General features: G+C 31.7%; 10 protein-coding genes across 10 annotated transcripts, besides 8 other annotated features; 4 read left to right on the top strand and 6 right to left on the bottom strand.

Moving 5' to 3' along the window:
* Nucleotides 1-1,446: 1,446 nt before the first annotated feature.
* On the top strand, nt 1,447-2,580 carry TVAGG3_0289310 (nucleotide-diphospho-sugar transferases family; the record flags this gene model as incomplete). Its single annotated transcript, XM_001578887.1, has 1 exon — nt 1,447-2,580. One exon carries the CDS (start codon nt 1,447-1,449, stop codon nt 2,578-2,580), a length of 1,134 nt encoding a protein of 377 aa, XP_001578937.1.
* A 36-nt stretch (nt 2,581-2,616) lies between these two features.
* TVAGG3_0289300 (cytoplasmic translation) lies at nt 2,617-3,045 on the bottom strand (the record flags this gene model as incomplete). Its single annotated transcript, XM_001578886.2, has 1 exon — nt 2,702-3,022. The coding sequence occupies one exon, from the start codon at nt 3,020-3,022 to the stop codon at nt 2,702-2,704; it is 321 nt and encodes a 106-aa protein (XP_001578936.1).
* Nucleotides 3,046-3,195: 150 nt separating this feature from the next.
* TVAGG3_0289290 (cyclic nucleotide phosphodiesterase family) lies at nt 3,196-6,440 on the bottom strand (the record flags this gene model as incomplete). The annotated part of the gene is made up of 1 exon (XM_001578885.1): nt 3,322-6,393. One exon carries the CDS (start codon nt 6,391-6,393, stop codon nt 3,322-3,324), a length of 3,072 nt encoding a protein of 1,023 aa, XP_001578935.1.
* A 271-nt stretch (nt 6,441-6,711) lies between these two features.
* TVAGG3_0289280 (K63-linked ubiquitination) lies at nt 6,712-7,370 on the top strand (the record flags this gene model as incomplete). The annotated part of the gene is made up of 1 exon (XM_001578884.1): nt 6,859-7,266. One exon carries the CDS (start codon nt 6,859-6,861, stop codon nt 7,264-7,266), a length of 408 nt encoding a protein of 135 aa, XP_001578934.1.
* Nucleotides 7,371-7,631: 261 nt separating this feature from the next.
* TVAGG3_0289270 (retrograde vesicle-mediated transport, Golgi to ER) lies at nt 7,632-7,982 on the top strand (the record flags this gene model as incomplete). Its single annotated transcript, XM_001578883.1, has 1 exon — nt 7,632-7,982. The coding sequence occupies one exon, from the start codon at nt 7,632-7,634 to the stop codon at nt 7,980-7,982; it is 351 nt and encodes a 116-aa protein (XP_001578933.1).
* A 693-nt stretch (nt 7,983-8,675) lies between these two features.
* TVAGG3_0289260 (protein serine/threonine kinase protein) lies at nt 8,676-9,605 on the bottom strand (the record flags this gene model as incomplete). The annotated part of the gene is made up of 1 exon (XM_001578882.1): nt 8,676-9,605. The coding sequence occupies one exon, from the start codon at nt 9,603-9,605 to the stop codon at nt 8,676-8,678; it is 930 nt and encodes a 309-aa protein (XP_001578932.1).
* Nucleotides 9,606-9,853: 248 nt separating this feature from the next.
* Nucleotides 9,854-9,894: a mobile genetic element.
* Nucleotides 9,854-9,894: a terminal%2Cinverted (terminal inverted repeat of ISTv3 transposon ID:TVAGG3_0289250).
* Nucleotides 9,895-10,512: 618 nt separating this feature from the next.
* Nucleotides 10,513-10,542: a terminal%2Cinverted (terminal inverted repeat of MuDR-3_TvMULE3 transposon ID:TVAGG3_0289240).
* Nucleotides 10,513-11,428: a mobile genetic element.
* Nucleotides 11,401-11,428: a terminal%2Cinverted (terminal inverted repeat of MuDR-3_TvMULE3 transposon ID:TVAGG3_0289240).
* A 353-nt stretch (nt 11,429-11,781) lies between these two features.
* On the top strand, nt 11,782-12,057 carry TVAGG3_0289230 (uncharacterized protein; the record flags this gene model as incomplete). Its single annotated transcript, XM_051229091.1, has 1 exon — nt 11,782-12,057. The coding sequence occupies one exon, from the start codon at nt 11,782-11,784 to the stop codon at nt 12,055-12,057; it is 276 nt and encodes a 91-aa protein (XP_051098821.1).
* Nucleotides 12,058-12,536: 479 nt separating this feature from the next.
* Nucleotides 12,537-12,621: a mobile genetic element.
* Nucleotides 12,622-12,991: 370 nt separating this feature from the next.
* Nucleotides 12,992-13,027: a mobile genetic element.
* Nucleotides 12,992-13,027: a terminal%2Cinverted (terminal inverted repeat of ISTv3 transposon ID:TVAGG3_0289210).
* A 702-nt stretch (nt 13,028-13,729) lies between these two features.
* Nucleotides 13,730-14,510, bottom strand: TVAGG3_0289200 (uncharacterized protein; the record flags this gene model as incomplete). The annotated part of the gene is made up of 1 exon (XM_001578880.2): nt 13,730-14,485. One exon carries the CDS (start codon nt 14,483-14,485, stop codon nt 13,730-13,732), a length of 756 nt encoding a protein of 251 aa, XP_001578930.1.
* A 271-nt stretch (nt 14,511-14,781) lies between these two features.
* Nucleotides 14,782-15,483, bottom strand: TVAGG3_0289190 (protein domain specific binding; the record flags this gene model as incomplete). The annotated part of the gene is made up of 1 exon (XM_001578879.2): nt 14,801-15,478. One exon carries the CDS (start codon nt 15,476-15,478, stop codon nt 14,801-14,803), a length of 678 nt encoding a protein of 225 aa, XP_001578929.1.
* A 386-nt stretch (nt 15,484-15,869) lies between these two features.
* TVAGG3_0289180 (uncharacterized protein) lies at nt 15,870-17,016 on the bottom strand (the record flags this gene model as incomplete). Its single annotated transcript, XM_001578878.2, has 1 exon — nt 16,107-17,016. A coding segment is annotated over one exon (910 nt), but the record flags the coding sequence as incomplete, so codon positions are not given.
* Nucleotides 17,017-17,230: the final 214 nt, after the last annotated feature.

Genomic DNA, 17,230 nt, shown 5'->3' with positions numbered 1-17,230 from the left:
GAACTCAAGTCAATGAATAGAAACTGCTAAAATGTAAATGAGTATTTTGCATTATTTTTCAAAAATAAAAGGATTTTACATGATTTTAATAACTTTTAGAATAGATTTAAATCTCAATTTATTTGGTATTTTTTGTTAGATTTGTTAAGTTTACACGGAAAATATAAAATAAAAATATTTTTGAAATTTCAATTATCTTAGGGTTCTTCATTATGACAATGCTCCATCAAGTGTCTGGAATTTATATTATCCTAACATTGCCGGATACGAAAGTGTTAGTGGAACAAACGAAAACGCTTTTATTACAGATTCTTCATTTTCCTCCCAAAATTCATTATTCCTTTACAAATCATCTTTTCGATCACAATATTCTGGCGTTATTACTGTCGGAAAATCCTCTGTTTCATTTCTTCACTCCGAGTGTACTTTTGAAAACTGTAGCAGGAAAAACGCTGGAGGTGTAATCTATTTTTCTTGCCAGAGTTCTATTGTTCAACACAGATTCTGTGCTAATTCATGCTATTCGACTAGTTCGTACCATTTTTCTTGTTGCTATTTGTTTAATAACATAGAAATATTAAATTATGTCATCGATGGAAGCATTTCTTCATGCGGTAATGATTCTCATAGTATTATAGATTACCACAGGTATGGAAGAACAGTTGTATCACAGTCTAATTATAGTAAAAATAAAGCAAGTTATTTCTCAGCTTTTTGGCTTTCATATCATACTGATCAAACTAAAGTTAACTATTCTAATATTGAAGGAAATAATGCTACAGAATTATATGGATGCATTTTGTTTGGTGATGATGATAATAACTTAGTTGATTCATGTAATATTTTAAGTAATTGGCAGAAATCGAGTGAAAAAGGAACTATTTATAGTACTCGTCCAATTATTATTGATAAATGCTGTGTATTTAATGACTTAGGAAATGGAAAGATGTTTTATCTTACTAATCCCAATAGCATTGTGAGAAATTGTAAGTTTGATAATATGAGTCTTGGACTTGTTTATTCAACAGAATTAAATACATTAGTTACATCTGTTGATCTTCAATCCGAATATAAATCTTTTAACAACAAATATATTAAATCTGTAGATTGTGAATTTATTAATGAAGATGAATTTTTTCTCGCATTTGAAAACATTCAACATCTATCGAATTCCATCTCCTCTCTACTTACTCCTCTCCCAACAAAATCATAACATATTGATTTCATCAAAATAAACATAATTTTTAAACCTTGATTCAAAACATTTTTACAAACTTCACATTTCGATGAAATTCCATACAATTTTCTCATCATTTTGCTTATGAACACATTTCTTTGGGATAAGATATGTTTTATTGTTCTGTTGGTTTTTGAGTTAGTAACTGTTCAAGGGCGAAGAAAGTGTAGCAGAATGAAAAAAAAAATCTTTTGGAAAATTTCTTCTGAATGTTTTTGTGGCTCGTTTTGCAGGGAGGAGCCAGTAGAACAAGTGAAACAGAATACATCCTGCATACATATCAATCAAATAAGAAAGTCAAGGAGTCATCATTAGATTTTCAAAGCAGACAATTCGGAATTGTTACGGATTACTCATCAGATGATAAAAGTCAAACAGAATTCTACAAATTATGCGTGTTAGGAGATAACATTCGAAGAATGATACCACATGTCGATAGAATTTTGCTTATTCCAACAAATTTTTACGTATCAACTACAAATTTTCATTATTTGCTATCTACCTGGAATGTTATACTAAGATTAGACTATCCATACCTCGAGTGTGAATTAATAAATGAAAAACAAGAAATTAACCATTTTTGGTTTAGATTTAAAGCTCAAATGCTTACAATGTACGATAAATTATTATATATCGATCATAATACATACTTTATTAATAGTCCTGAAGACATTTTTAGATATCCAACTCCTTCATCAGCAATTGATTATCAAAGCTGGGGAATTACATATTTTGAAGTTGCTCATAACTATGATTTCTTCTTATTCAAGCCATCAATGACAAATTATTACAAATTACTAAACCAAACTTGTAACTGGAATGAATATCCATTTTTATTCCATCAAAAATATGAAAATTATTCTTCAGCATCTATTGGACCATACGATAATGGCATTTTACATGAAATATTAGGTATTTCTACTTACACAATGCCTCCAAACGTAAATGTCGAAACAGGTCCAGAATCATTCAAAAACAAATACAGTTTTACAGATCCTAGAATCATTTCTTTTCGATTTCTTGAAATAAAACCACCGTGGATCGGAAATTCATACGCCGACCTGTATTGGAAAGTAATTGCAGAACAAGCGTTTGACAGACTTGGTCTAAGCTTTCCATATAAGATAACGGAGAAACCTGAAGAGGAACAAAATCGAAACGAAATCAAGAAAAGATTAAATTTCGTTCAGTATCCGATTTACAAGGTTGTTAAGTGCAACAATGAATTAGTTAGCTTTTCTACAGTCATTGTTATCGCAAAATCTATTTGCATTTTGTTCTTCGGACTGTTGATTATTAGATTTTTATCTAGTTATGATTTTGATGATATATATTACTTCTAATACTTATTTTCAAGCATCTTATAAATTGTTTGTATTGTTTATTTATATGCATAGTAATTTTTGAAAAAATTATATTTTTTTTTTGTTGGCTGATTAGTATAGACTAATACAATAATGTTGTTTATTCGTTGGAAACGCGGTATGGGCGGAGTTCGTATGTGTCCTTGCCAGAAGCGATGACATGGAAGCGGGAGCGGATGTCCTTCTTAGCGAGGAACTTACGAGCGTAGTAACGAACGGCACGCTTGGAGTACTTGACAGAAGCGTTGACAACAATCTTGTTAGCACCAGCATCGGCTTCGATTGTGACCTTGTTAGCGAGGTTCTTGCGGAGGTTATCAACCTTCATGTGGGACTGAAGGTATTCGACGAACTCCTGAAGCTGGAAGAACTTGTCAGCAACTGGAGCGGAGCAATCAACATAGAAAACGGATGAGGCCATCAAAGAGAAAGGCCATTCAAATCAATATTTTCTGAAGTTTACAAATTCACCTTCATAAACATAAACGAATCTCATCAATAAAACACATCACCTTACAATTAACTCAACAAAAATCCATCAAATTATATCCTAAATCCATATTTTAATGGAAATTTTAATCAAATTTTACACTTGAAACATGTTTCTATCCATGAAATTGCTATGAATACCTTCCAGAGAAAAAATGTGACTGATAAATTAATATAAAAAACAAAATAACTAAGTTTATTAAAACAGTATTAATATATAATCTATCAATTCTATAAATCGAGCTGTCTTTCCCATTCCTTTAAGTTAATAAGGATGCTCTGCTTATTCACACCGAGCTCTGGGATTGCTCTTTCAGCAACTTCAAACAACGGTAAGCAAACAAATTTGTAAAAACCAATTTGCGACTTTGGTTTATCAAGATGAGCTCTGTCATTAAGATTAGAAGTATATTCCATGCCTTGTGCTTGTTCTAAATCACCTTGTCTGAAGAACTCTTCACAAAGAACATCACACCATTTATCAGCAATCTTAAATGGCCTTGAAACATTGGAAATATCACCGCATTTCAATAGAATTTGCATCAATTTGAGACGGTTTTGGTCATCCGAATAATCCAATGGTCCTTTATCCAAGAGTTCATTAAACTGCTTGATTATTGTGTAGTGATGGAACATATCAGTACCTAATATCAATGTAAATAGCATCTGCCACATCTTGGAGTACTGCTGGCCTTCGAAACAAGCGAAAACATTTGACATTTCGTTTGTCATTATTCCAATTGTAACTTCACAATGATGTGTCTCCATAACTGATTGGTTCTTGAACAAAATACCAAGAGGAGTCTCTGCTTTCACGTTATAAACATTCGTGAAGCCATCGTGATTGATGTCATGGCATATACAAGCGATCAACAAACAAAACAATTCTTCTTTTGTCAAAATTTTGTCAATTTTGCCGATAATTATTTCATAAGCCACAAATTGAGTTACATCAACAGCATGTCTCCGGTTATGATAAGGAACTTTGTTGTATGACTCAGAGACTTCTGTGAGGAATGAAAAGAACTTCTCGTTGGTCACATTGAACTCTCTTAACAAGTCGAAACGAGTGAAAATAGCCCACATGACTCTATAATGACTAAAACCGTCAAATTTCTGAGCGTCAAAGCCTAAAGTAAAAACTTGTTTTTCACTTTCTTCATCTAATACTAGATTTGCAGGTGTTGTGAATTTATCTTTCTCCTCATTCTTCATGAACTGATGTTCATGAATCAACAACTGCGATGACTTTGCGATCTTTTGCAGCTGATCTCTTTCTATGGCCATTGATGCAAAAGTGCAATAACTTTCAAGAAGTTTAATGTGCTCGGTCGTTAAAGGTAATTTTGTTTCGAATTCAACAATACCGATAACAACTCTATCCTGTGATGTTAATGGGAATCCAAATATCTGTGGTTTCTCATTGTGTTCTTCAACAATTTCAGGAGGTGGTGATTTTATGGCTTCTGCTTCAAATGCTTGTGATAACCTTGAAGCAGCATTAAGAAGTGTCTCATCTGGACCATTACTCGTGTTGTTATCGAAGTATCCGGAGATATGTAATTTAATTTTTCCTGGTTGACGTTCTCCGAAGACTTGTGGTGTTGCATACTCGACAACTTCTTGCGCTCGTTCATAACTGCCGTCAAAATTATGTCCGTAGTTAGCAAGAACTTGAAATTCTTTTGTATCAACATCATATGAGAGCATTGTTGCACGAGAAGCTTGGCAAATGTCAGCAGCGCTTTCTAGGAGTTCTACTAAAGCGTTTTTGTTCTCAGATTTCGTGAAAGTATCTGCAGCTTCGACAAATTTTTTGAGATGATTTGCAAGATTCGTCGAAACATTGAAAAGTTTAACGTTATCAAGTGAAATACCACAGAAAACATTGAAACACTTCATGATTTTGATATCGTCTTCTATGAAATTTCCATCTTTTTTGTTGATCATCTGAGTAACTCCTGTAACTTCACCGTTTGAGTTATAAATAGGAACGCCGAGGATGTTTCTTGTCCGAAATCCTGTCTCAATATCAACGGAATTATCAAATCTTGGGTCATTGTAAGCATTTGTGATGTTTACAATTTGTCCAGTTCGAGCTGTATAGCCAACGATGCCTCTGGACATAGGGATTCTGATTTCACTGTCAAGGCCTTGGTTAAATGTTGAATATATTTCGTTCTTGACGCGATCAACCATAAATAATGAGCATCTCTCAGTTCCAATCAAAGAACAGGCGCGTTCCATGATCATTGTGATCAGTGTTCTCAAATCTGTCATAGGACCAATGGATTCTGCAATGTCCAAAAGTGCAGATAAACGATTATTCATCGCAGAAATGGACAAATGTCCGTAATTCCTCTCAACGCATGTTCCTATTATAGGGCAGATTGCTAAAATCCTTCTGATATCCTTGTGCGTGAATTTGTCCTGCCTTCTGAAGACAATACAACCATTTCTTCCTTTCATTAGCAGTGGATGAGCGAATACGGAGTTGAGATTGGTTCCATCGATATCAGGGTCATACATGGGATGCGTTGTAACATCATCTAATATGAGATCAGTGAGATGATCCAAAACATGAGTTGAAATTCCGGCTTTTTGTATGATTAAAAAGGCTCCGTTTGTAGCCAATCGCTTGTAGAAGTTGGAGACTTTGATAAATATATCAACTGAATCACAGCGAGCAAAATGAGCGATTTCACTGATATTATACGTTAAAGTTTCAATATCAGGGATCGAACATATATTTGCATATGTTTCATCGAATGTTTCGTGATTAAGGAGGTAAGATGCATAATGTCTGAACTTCTTTTGAAGTTGTTTTGCTTGTCGAATTTCAGACTCCGAAAAGGGTTGAATAGATGGCAAACGTGATGCTTGCAAGATACATCGCATATCATTTCTTCCTAATGGGATGAGTAATGTAAAACTATCGCGATTTGTAATGTTTATAATTTCTTTTGATTCATATGACTTTCCTAAGATAGAATTTTCGAAAGCACATATTTTTAAGAATGTTGGTGAATAGAATTGTTCGTTTTCTTTATCCAATAGCCATAAAACCGTTTTATTTGCCTTTAAATATTTCATACTTGCAGTTTCGAGAGCTCGATTCATACTTGTTGATTCAAGACCCTCAACAAAATCATCAAACATTTCTTGAAGAGAGTAATTTGTTTCTTCCATTTCCCTTGTCTTTCTTCCGCTTGGAGCAATTTCTTTGGTTCTAGGGCCTGTAGCACGTATTCCATCAAGGTTTAGCTTTGGGACATATGGGTTATCCTTCAGCCTAATACTCATCGCCCTAATTAGTGTAAAAACCTTATTGACTGTTTTTTTAGGAAAACTTTCAATTGGGTCTCAAAATTACTACAGCCTAAAATTTTTGACACGAAATTACGGTTTTAAAATCTTTCATTTAGATTGAGCAAATTCGAATTAATAATCACATTAGAAAACGAGAATAATAGCGGAGTTTATTGTTAAATCAGATTTTTCTCAATTTGATATTCTATCGGTTCGGCAATTTTGAGGAGTTTCGAATCCTAGTATTTAAATACCATATATATTCGCATAGGGAATTTCAAATGTACCAAATAAAGATCATTATAGGATAGAAAAATTTCCCTAAACTTTTATTGAAGAGATAGACATCCCAAAATAAGAATTCATGTTATATGCATTTACTAAGATCTATTGGCATTAAAATTTATTATTAGTTTTAAAGAAATCTTCTCTAAACGTACAATTCCTGTTTTTGGAGAAATGGTAGAGCCACCAAGAAACTTTAGATTGTTAGATGAACTTGAGACAGGCGAAAAAGACCAAGACATGCCAGCTGGTATCTCTTTTGGCCTTGAAGATTACTCAGATATGACTTTAACGAATTGGATTGGAACAATTTTCGGAATGCCAAAGACATGCTACGATGGAAGAGTATACACAATCAAAATTGTATGCGGTCCTGACTATCCAAAGGTAGCTCCAAAGGTTAATTTTGTTACAAAGATTAATTTACCTTTTGTTGATAAAAATGGACACATAAAACCAGCTCAATTCCCATTGTTGGGCAATTGGAATAGCTCTACAACTATTCTAAAAATATTAACTGAAATTTACGAAACAATGAAGAAGAATCCACAACTTCCACAGCCTTCTGATGGAACGTTTTAAACTCATAAGAGCAAAATCACGAGTTTATGCTGTTGTATTTTTATTTTTTCCCAAATAAAATGTTAGAATTATTTTAAAATCAAATAGAATTTGCTTATTGGATTAATATTCAATTACAACTACCAGAATTAAATGATCTTATTATTTAAATGTTCAAAATTATATTATGATTATTCAAATCTGATAATCAATAGATAAGATCTCAGTCAAGACATATACACGATATACCTAAAAGGCAGCATATTTAGATAACTTAAAATGCTTCCGGTGCATCTCATTTTCCATCCTCCGACTATTGATCCAACGTCAATTTTTTTTGCGATCGGAAGAAAAAATTCAATAGTTTTTGTGAAGAAATATTTCAAATGAGTGACAGTCAAGGGAATTCACCTCGAGTGATCTTTGTTGGAGATTCTGGAGTTGGAAAGACATCAATCATTCATTATATGAAGTTTGGAAGCTTTGATTCACATTCGTTACCAACGGTAGGTGCTGGTTGGACATCTATGGATTGCTATTTCGAGAACAAAAAGATCGAGTATCAATTGTGGGATACAGCTGGCCAGGAAATTTATAGAAGTCTTGTTCCAATTTATTTCAAGAATGCAATCGGTGCAATTATTTGTTTTTCACTTACAGATGCAATTAGTTTTCAATCTTTGCAATCATGGGTTGATCAATGCCTTTCATATACTGCTAATCCAGTGAAAATCTGAATAGTCGGGAATAAGATTGATTCATCAAGTGCAGTTGTTGATGAATTAAATGCCAGAAATTGGGCACAAGAACATGGATTTGATATACATTTTACTTCTGCATTTACAGGACAAAATGTTAACATGTTATCCACTTATATTGCTCAGCAAATAGTAATTCCATCATTAACAAACTCTGCATCAAATAAGACAAAAATAAATGCAAGTTCGAAGAAAGGCTGCTGTTAATTACATTTCGAATATTATATTTCGAAACAAAAACTATATTTTGATACAATTTATAGTTTAGGTGATATATTGTTATGCTATTTCATTCATCCATTTGTGGATTTTTACAAAATTTCATTTTTCAAAATTTCGTTTTATCAAGATACAACATTTTTAGTATTTTATTCATGATCATTACTCATAATTAATCCGAAAAAACGAAATAGTTTTGATCAACCATTAAATATTTTTTATGATCATAAATATTCGTATGTTTGACGTATTACGTAAACAAGTAATTAAATACATACATTTTACAAATCAAGCCATCAGACGTAAACCATCTTTTTTACAAAATTTTATTTTCAACATCTAATAAACAATTCAAAATTGGATCTTTCCATGAAAAATGGGGATTTGTGAAAGAGTTAATTACATATAAACTATTCAAACAAAATAATTTAATAAATTTTCAAAACAAACAATCTATAGTAATTCGAAGCTCATTGATAGCTTCGCCTTATTTCGAGTTCCCTCGTGAGAACCTTTTCTTCCGGAATCAACCATCTGTCTGAGAATAGATGAAGTGGTTTTAGGCTTCTGAAGCTGATAATTCTTCGAAAGAAGTTTATCAGGGGATGTAGATAGCCATGGACCAGTTAGAACATCTCTTGCTGTTGGTCTTTGGTCAGGATCAATATTTAGCAGCATTTTGATGAGTTGATTGCATTCGTCTGAGATACCAGGTACTTCATCAACACCCTTTTCCATTTTCATACGTAAATCGCCTTGCATCTTTGAATCCCATGGTAATTTTCCTGTAATCATTACATATAAAACAACTCCACAGCTCCACATATCTGCCTGCTGACCATTGTAATGTCCAGAGGCACACTCTGGTGCAGTATAGTACACAGTTCCGCAGATTGTGCTCATTAGACCATTTCCGGAAATTGATCCAGAAACGCCAAAATCGGACAATCTGATGCTCGGAAGATCGGAAATGAGTATATTAGATGGTTTGAGATCGCGATGAGCAAATCCCTTTTCGTGGCAGAAATTTAGAGCAACTATAATCTGTTTGAATATTATTTGCGCTAATGATTCTTGTAAACGATGTCTTTTAACTATGAGATCTTCTAGAGTTCCTTCTTCGCATAATTCCATGAGAATATTTATTGAAGTCGTAGATTCATATAATCCGTAATATGAGATGACGTTCGGATGGTGAAGTGATTTCAATGCTTCAATCTCTTGCTTTATATTTTTATAATCTGCAGACATCGAGTTATCTTTATGAATACTCTTACATGCAAATCTATGACCTGTCTTTTGATCTACTGCAATCCAAACTGAGGCAAATGCACCACGGCCCAGGGATTTCCCGATTGAATATCCAGGAATTTGAGGACGCATAGATGTAATCCTGTGTAAAGGAGAAAAATACAATTTCAAACTAACCGTAAATCAAAAGAAAAATAGAAAAGTGACGTAATTTATTTTTGGAGAAAATGGTACAGCATTAATATTCTCACAAATGTCATTACTTGCCAAATTATCGTCTCTCAAATGATTAGAATATGCACACAAAATTTTGAGAGGAATTGCGAAGTTTACAAAATCATTCCACAGTTTTGTGAATTTTTCATAAAATTATTCTATTATGTTCCATATTAAGTTCTGTCAAAATGTAAGCTATTCAATTCTATCGTCGGGGGAAGTATCACAAATCTATCAATTTTTTTTGTAAAAGTATACAAAAACATATGGTGTTCAATTAGTTTATAATAATATAAATATTAAGATTATCCAAAATAAGAAAAACTAGGTTTTGAGAACACTTTTGAGATGATAATCAAAATATTTTGATTGAAAAATAATATATTATGTATCAGATATAAAATGGATTTTTTCAAATTTAAAAATTCTGAAAAATAAACAGTGTTGTAAAGTAAAAAAATGAACGAAAACTCGAGACCTCGTATTCCAAATGAATGGGTAAGATATATGTATGAAAAACTTGAAAGTGGTGAGTTAACTTACGCAACAGTTTTGAAAAAAGTTCCATATTCTTATCAAAATGATACAATTTTCAAACAAATTTCAAGAAATACTCTCAAAAAAGCATTCAAAGAAATCGGTGGTACACCAAAAATTAAAAGTGGTCCCCCACAAGAGGAATTAACTCCAGAATTAATTTTGAAGGTTCAGAATTCTTATGAAAATTACAAATGTGGGGTTCAAAAATTGTATTGGACTCTCAATATGAATCCAAAACAATTTCAAATCAGTTACAATGCAGTTATTAAGGCAGCAAAATTTCGAGTAGGGGTAATTTTAGCTAAAAGTGACACACCTGTAAAAAGTGACACATCTGTGAAGGGTGTGATTACCGATCGGTAATTTCGACACTTTAGAATTTAAAATTTTTTATGGAACTGTTGCGAGTTTCATAAAGAATTTAAGGAATATAAGCAAAGATTTGAATCAAAATCTTAGACCTAAGCCGCTCGATTCGCTCGCGGCTTCCGCGAATTACAGATCAGCAAAGATTTGAATCAAAATCTTCGAACTAAGCCGATCGCTTCGCTCGCGGCTTTCTTTATTATTTTAAATTTGCATATTTCCATCAAAAGTTCATAAGGTAAAAAATTTCGTTTATTTTTACTAAGAAAAAAAAGGTTTTTGATAATAAATTTATTTTATTTCGAAAAAGTAGCAATAATCGTAAAAGGGTATTGATAGGCTTGCTAAAGTAACTAATTTTAGCTGTTAAATACTTTTGTATTTTGAAGTAAATTAGTATAAATTTGTTTCTACTTTTATTTCGAAAAAGTAGAAATAATCGTAAAAGGGTATTGATAGGCTTGCTAAAGTAACTAATTTTAGCTGTCAAATACTTTTGTATTTTGAAGTAAATTAGTATAAATTTGTTTCTACTTTTATTTCGAAAAAGTAGCAATAATCGTAAAAGGGTATTGATAGGCTTGCTAAAGTAACTAATTTTAGCTGTCAAATACTTTTGTATTTTGAAGTAAATTAGTATAAATTTGATATTATTTTAACTCCCTTTGAAAACCTCAATTTTCCATACAGAGGGAACGGGAATAGCATCCAATATTCCCTGAGAATGGTTGCGCATTCTCAGTTCCCTCTATATTTCGAACGAAGCTCTCATCGGTCTTTTTTTTAATACTAAACGTTTTTTTCCTGTCACTTTTAGCTAAAATTTGGGTTTGTTGTAAAATTTCTGGGAATTTACAAAGAAAAAGATAAAAGTAATCCAAAAGCATATTATGTGGATTATGAAGCAATTCTTCCAAATACAATCTGGCATGTGGATATTCATTTTTTGAAAGAACCAGAAACTTTACCGGTTTATGGAATAATTGATGACAAAAGTCGTTATTTGTTAGCATTGAAATTGCTTCGTAACAAAAGTTCAACAGAAACTTCAAAAGTGGCAATTGCAACAGTTCAAAAATATGGAGCACCTTTCTGTTTCTGGTCAGATAACGGTAAAGAAAATGAGGGAGAGTTCACAAAATTTTTGAGTACTTATGACATTCAAATCAGAAAATCAGCTCCATACATGCCGCGTCAAAATGGCAAAATTGAACGCCTCTGGCCATCACTGGACAAAAATGCTCCAAAGTCTTCAGAATTTGAGAGCATCAATCAGGAATTGGAAGAATTCAGGCAAAAATACAATGACATGCCACATGGCGCTCATCCAAAAATTGGAGTTCGACCATACACTCCAAGAGAGGTTTACAACAAATTTAAGAAATGGACCAAGGATGATAAACCGCTCTGGAAAAATTGTGTTAATAAGCAGTGGGAAGTTGAAGAGATTCCAAACTATTGAAATATTCTATATTTTTTCAAAAATTCTCATTCAAATTTGAATTTGGTTTTCAAAATTATGAATAAACATTATTTTTATTAAACTTGATTTTTAGCTCTAAAGAATCAAAAGAATTTAGCGAGAAAGAATATGCAGCTCACATAGGGGTAGATAAAGATATATCTCGAAAAAAATTGAATTTATTGTAAAGAATGAAGAAGTTCATTTTAAGATTGAGTTGATTTTCAACCAAAACGAGAAAGCATGCAGGCAAATGAAATTCGAAAAGTGAAAGGAATGACATATGCAAAAGAAAAGATTCAAATAATGCAAGCGAAATATAGATCAGTTAAAATCACAATAAAATTTCGATCTTTTCTACAGGGAACTAAAGGCTATGAGGCACTAATATATAATCAGTGCCTCATAACCTTTAGTTTGTTATTAAAAACGAGAAAACTTGTTCGAAATGATAAACAATTGCGAACAAGTTTTCTCACTTCAGCGAGGGAATTGTTCCTTATGATGCATACATTATAAATATATACATCATAAGGAACAATTCCCTCTAGATAGCTGGGAAACCCTAAATTAACTATTAATCTTTGAGATATTTTTTATTGAGGTTAATACGTTTTTCTCAATAATTAAAATGTAAAATTTTGATTATGAACCCATCTCTAATATTTTGGCTCTTTAATATATTTGAATCATGATCTTTGAGAAGAGTTCTCAAAAGTATTCACAAAAGCTATTTTTCCTTGAAATTTAAAAATCCTGTTTATCATATATTACCGAATTCAATTCCCTACATATTTCAAAATATTCTATGAACATTTCAATTTTTGAAAAAAAACATATTTTTTCCAAATATATTTATTATCATATTTCTAATAATATTTCCTAAAGCGTCACTTTTTACTTCTTTGACGATTATTTCCCTCTCAAAAAATCCAATAGCTTACATTTTGACAGAACTTAATATGTAACATTATTTTCTTTGCAATCATCTATATTGATGCCGAAAACAAGATTAGATAAAAACCTTAAAATTTTTATTACGACTGGCTTTGCTTTCTTATCTTCAATCTGCATAATTAAGCGTTTGCTAATGTAAAAAGCATGTTAGAAAGCTGTGTAAATATCATTGTACAAAATACAAAACAAATAAATGAATAAATAATTTTTAATTTCAATAATTAATGCAATAATCAAACAAATCTTCCGTGAACACGCCCACTGTTCCATACCATTCAACTACTATTTACTCATTTTGCTTGAAGTCTAATTAATTTACTCATTTTCAAGAACTTTGAAAAATTGACTGGTTTAATGGTTATTTTGCGAGCGCCTTTAATCAAACAAATTAACAGAAATGAACATTTAATAGAAATTATTAAAATTGAAGAACAATTTCCTTCTTCAATTCGGATTTTCATGAACATAATGGTCGATGAACATCATCATAGAGCTCTTAGAACGGCGCATTGCGAAAAAAAAAAGCTAAATTAAAAAAAAAAATTGATTCGCTAAACATTTTTTTTTTAAATTATAACATATGTTTTATTTAATCCTATAAGTTCTATCTATCATACAACTAACTCCTTGAAACGAAACTCCATTTTTCTTCAAATAATCTTAATTTTTTTCATTGTTCGGAATCTGAGATATCCAAAAATGCTTAAAAGAAACATTACAACAACATGCTACTACGTCTTGGATCAATCATTGGGTAAAAGCGTTTTAAGAAGAAAATGTACAGTTCTGTGAAAAGAATTTCAGTAAATGAGTCAACGTGATATTCATATTTCGATTTGTGAATTGTTGCTTGAATATTGTTCTTTTTCGCTAAGTTATATAAAGTGTATCCAAAACCGTAAGGATAACTAGGTAAGTTTGTAAGTAACTGATTGGCAGTTTGCTTAGAAAGAGCTATTGGATTGATAAATCTTACTGGATCAGGATCGTAAACTAAAGAATCGACTATTCTTTCCTGGAACTCAATGAAATCAGTGCCACTCGTCTTAATAACATCAATCATTTGTGCAATATATCTAGAATCGACAATAATTGATCCACTGGATTTCGCACATCCTAAAACAAAATGTTCAAATTCTCCATTTTTGGATTCAATAAAAACAATTCGATTATCTTGTGGGAACAGTGTTTTCATTTGCTTTTTTGTAAACATTGAAACCGGAGCATGAAGTGCAATGATTTGAAATTTGAAATCTTCTGGGAAATTTTCTTCTAGAAGGGCAATTAAACAAGAAATTTGCTCTCTAATTAATGATAATGTACTAAAGGCATGATAAATGACCGATAAATTGACTGTTTGACTATTATTTTCGCCTTGATAAGTTAAATATAGAGATTTCTTTGGGAAATACATCTTATAGAACGACTGCGCTGCAAGGATGATAAATAGTGCTGTTACGACGAATAACATAGATAAAAATATTACTAAGAGAAACATTCCTTTGAAAACTTTATAAAATAATGAACTAAAGTCTAAACTGATATCATAATATTGGAGTAAAAGGAAAAAGATTTGCCTATTAAATTATCTCTAACTCTGCTGAAATAACGTTTCAATTTTGATAATCTTGAATTCAAGTCATTTCAATCTGCAAATAACAATGTCCAGGAAAAGAGGATATTTCTCCTTTTCAAAGAGCAATAATAAAATTCTAAAATCGAAAAAATTTGAAATCATAATTAGAAAAAATTTGGTAAATTAAATCATAAAAATAAATTTTCAACTTTATGCAGTCCAGCTCTTAAGGTTCTGTGCAATAAGATTGATAACTTCCATTGCATCATCTTTATCTTCCTGCTGGAGAACTTTAGCAGCAGAAGCACCTTCATCATGAGCACTCTTAGCAATAGCGATAGCAGCCTCACGGTTAGCACGAATTTCATAGTAGAAGACTGAAAAATTCAAAGCAATGCCTGTTCTAAGTGGATGAGCAGGGCCAAGGGACTGGCGAGCAGCTTCATACGCTACCTGGTAAGCATTTTCGACACTCTGGACGTTCATCTTGGAAATTTCGGCTAAATAACGTGAGTAATCTGCCTTCATCTTAAGGAATAAAATACGAGATGGTTCGCTTGTTGGTTTTGTTAAGAATGCATTATCAATTGCAGTAATAAACTGATTCAATAAGGTGGCAAGTTCGTCCTCAATTTTATTTTTGAAATCACGGAGAGAGATAACACGGTTTACCTTGCCTTTATTTTCTTCGCGTTCTTCAACAACTTGAATAATACGACGCGCTTTTCTGAGTTGGTCAATACGTGCTTTTGTAACAACACTGACTGTTGCTTCATCTTCTGGAGTAAGTGCATCACGTAAAAGAGCTAATTTGGAAACTTCATCAGCTGCTTTAGTGGTGAGACCGGCTGTATGGTAGACACGAGCAAGAAATGAGTGTTTATTCATTCTATGAAGACGGTTATTTTTTTTAATCGTCCTTCAAGTAAACTTTTATGGAAATGAACTATCAACTATACTTCGCTTTGGTAAGACTAAAACATCAAATTTTATTCCATGAATCCCATAATTATCGATTATTTTCTCTTTAATTATCAAATTCAGAGGCCAAGACAATAATCATTACATTGTAATGTAGGAAATATTAATAATTTTAATATTTTTACACAAATATTTCTAAATTATTTATTCAATATAAAATTCAAAATGGAACAAAGATGTTAAAAGTAAGGAAAGAAAAGTAAATTAAGAGTTCTCATCATTTCACAATAGTATTCTATTACAAAAGTATGGACAATAAATTTTCATTTTTCTTTTTATTCATTTAGATCTCTTCCTTTGAAAAGTCACTATTTTTTCGTTGAATATATAATGGTTACATAAATTTCTTAAGAAAATTTCATAAAAAAATAATATATTTTATTAAATATAAAGCAAATAATATTTAAACTTTATTGGTTTTGTTCCTCTATTCTTCTTTTGATCTCCTTCTCTATTCTATCTAGTTTTTCAGGGAAATTAGTTGCTCTCAAGAAGCAAATCGTATCTGGATCAGCATCAGTGTTTAATTTCTCCAAATTCAGTTCATTGAGTTTCTTTTCTGACTGAGCAAATTTATTTGTCAAAGAATCTACATCTCCATAGCTATCTCTTGATTCAATGAGCTTCTGGATACGCGCATATAATGATTGCATGCGTTGTCTTGCAGCATCTTCTCTTTCACGTATTCTTTTGCCTCTTTTGTTCAATTCATTTATAGAATTTGCTAATTGATTTCTTCTACTCATTAATTCGTTTTGCTTTTGATGTAATTGTTGGTTCTTAAGTAATAATTGTCTTGCAGCATCTTCTAATGTTAATTCTGGCTCTAATTGTTCGATTTCACCTTCTTCTTCCTCATTTTCTTGAAAAACTTCATTTACAGTTGGTAAAGCTGGTTCAAATAATGATAAATATGAAGGGTCTGCTTCTTTTAATGATGTTTTCGCTCCTTGTGGATTAACTCTAAAATTATCAGGTAAATAGAAACATTTATACTTTTGTCCATCTTCTGTATTATACGCGATTCTTATGATACCATTTGCTTCCATTACAGTAAAGGATTCCGCTGGAAATTCTGTATAAAATAAAAATTCTGAAAGAAATTCGGGTAATAAGACTTTATAAAACTGTAGAATGTTGTTATTTGTAATTGCGAATAAAACTGTTTCGTTGCATGAAAATTGTGTGTATTTGAAGTTTGTATCTGGCGAAATTTGATCAACATATAGACCATCTTGATCACCAATCGTAATTAAAAACAATTCGCCCGCTGTATTGATAACTGCAATGAAATGGCCAGAAATTGAAGCACTCATGTGAACAACTTCTTCTTCGAATTCATTATCAAATCTGTAGTGTCTATTGTCTATAATAACACTCGTTTTGGTAAGTATAACATCTTTTCCTGATAAAGTTTTAGTATTATAAAGTGCTGTTTTAGACATTGTAAAAAGTGACACAACAAAGAAACAAATCTAAAATTTCATCATACAAACTAGATATTTTAAAATGAATAGCGAAAATATTATCAGTGCAATGAAATGCGTAATCTCACACTTTAAAGATCTGAACAAATGACTTATAAAACTTCCCAAGGAATTTTTTCTTATGAAATTCACATCTTTTTTTCTGGTAATGTCCTATAATTTATGCAACTAT

This window comes from Trichomonas vaginalis, chromosome V, assembly GCF_026262505.1.
Source record: "Trichomonas vaginalis G3 chromosome V, whole genome shotgun sequence".
Taxonomy (NCBI): domain Eukaryota; phylum Parabasalia; order Trichomonadida; family Trichomonadidae; genus Trichomonas; species Trichomonas vaginalis.
This window is presented reverse-complemented; position numbering and strand designations above follow the sequence as displayed.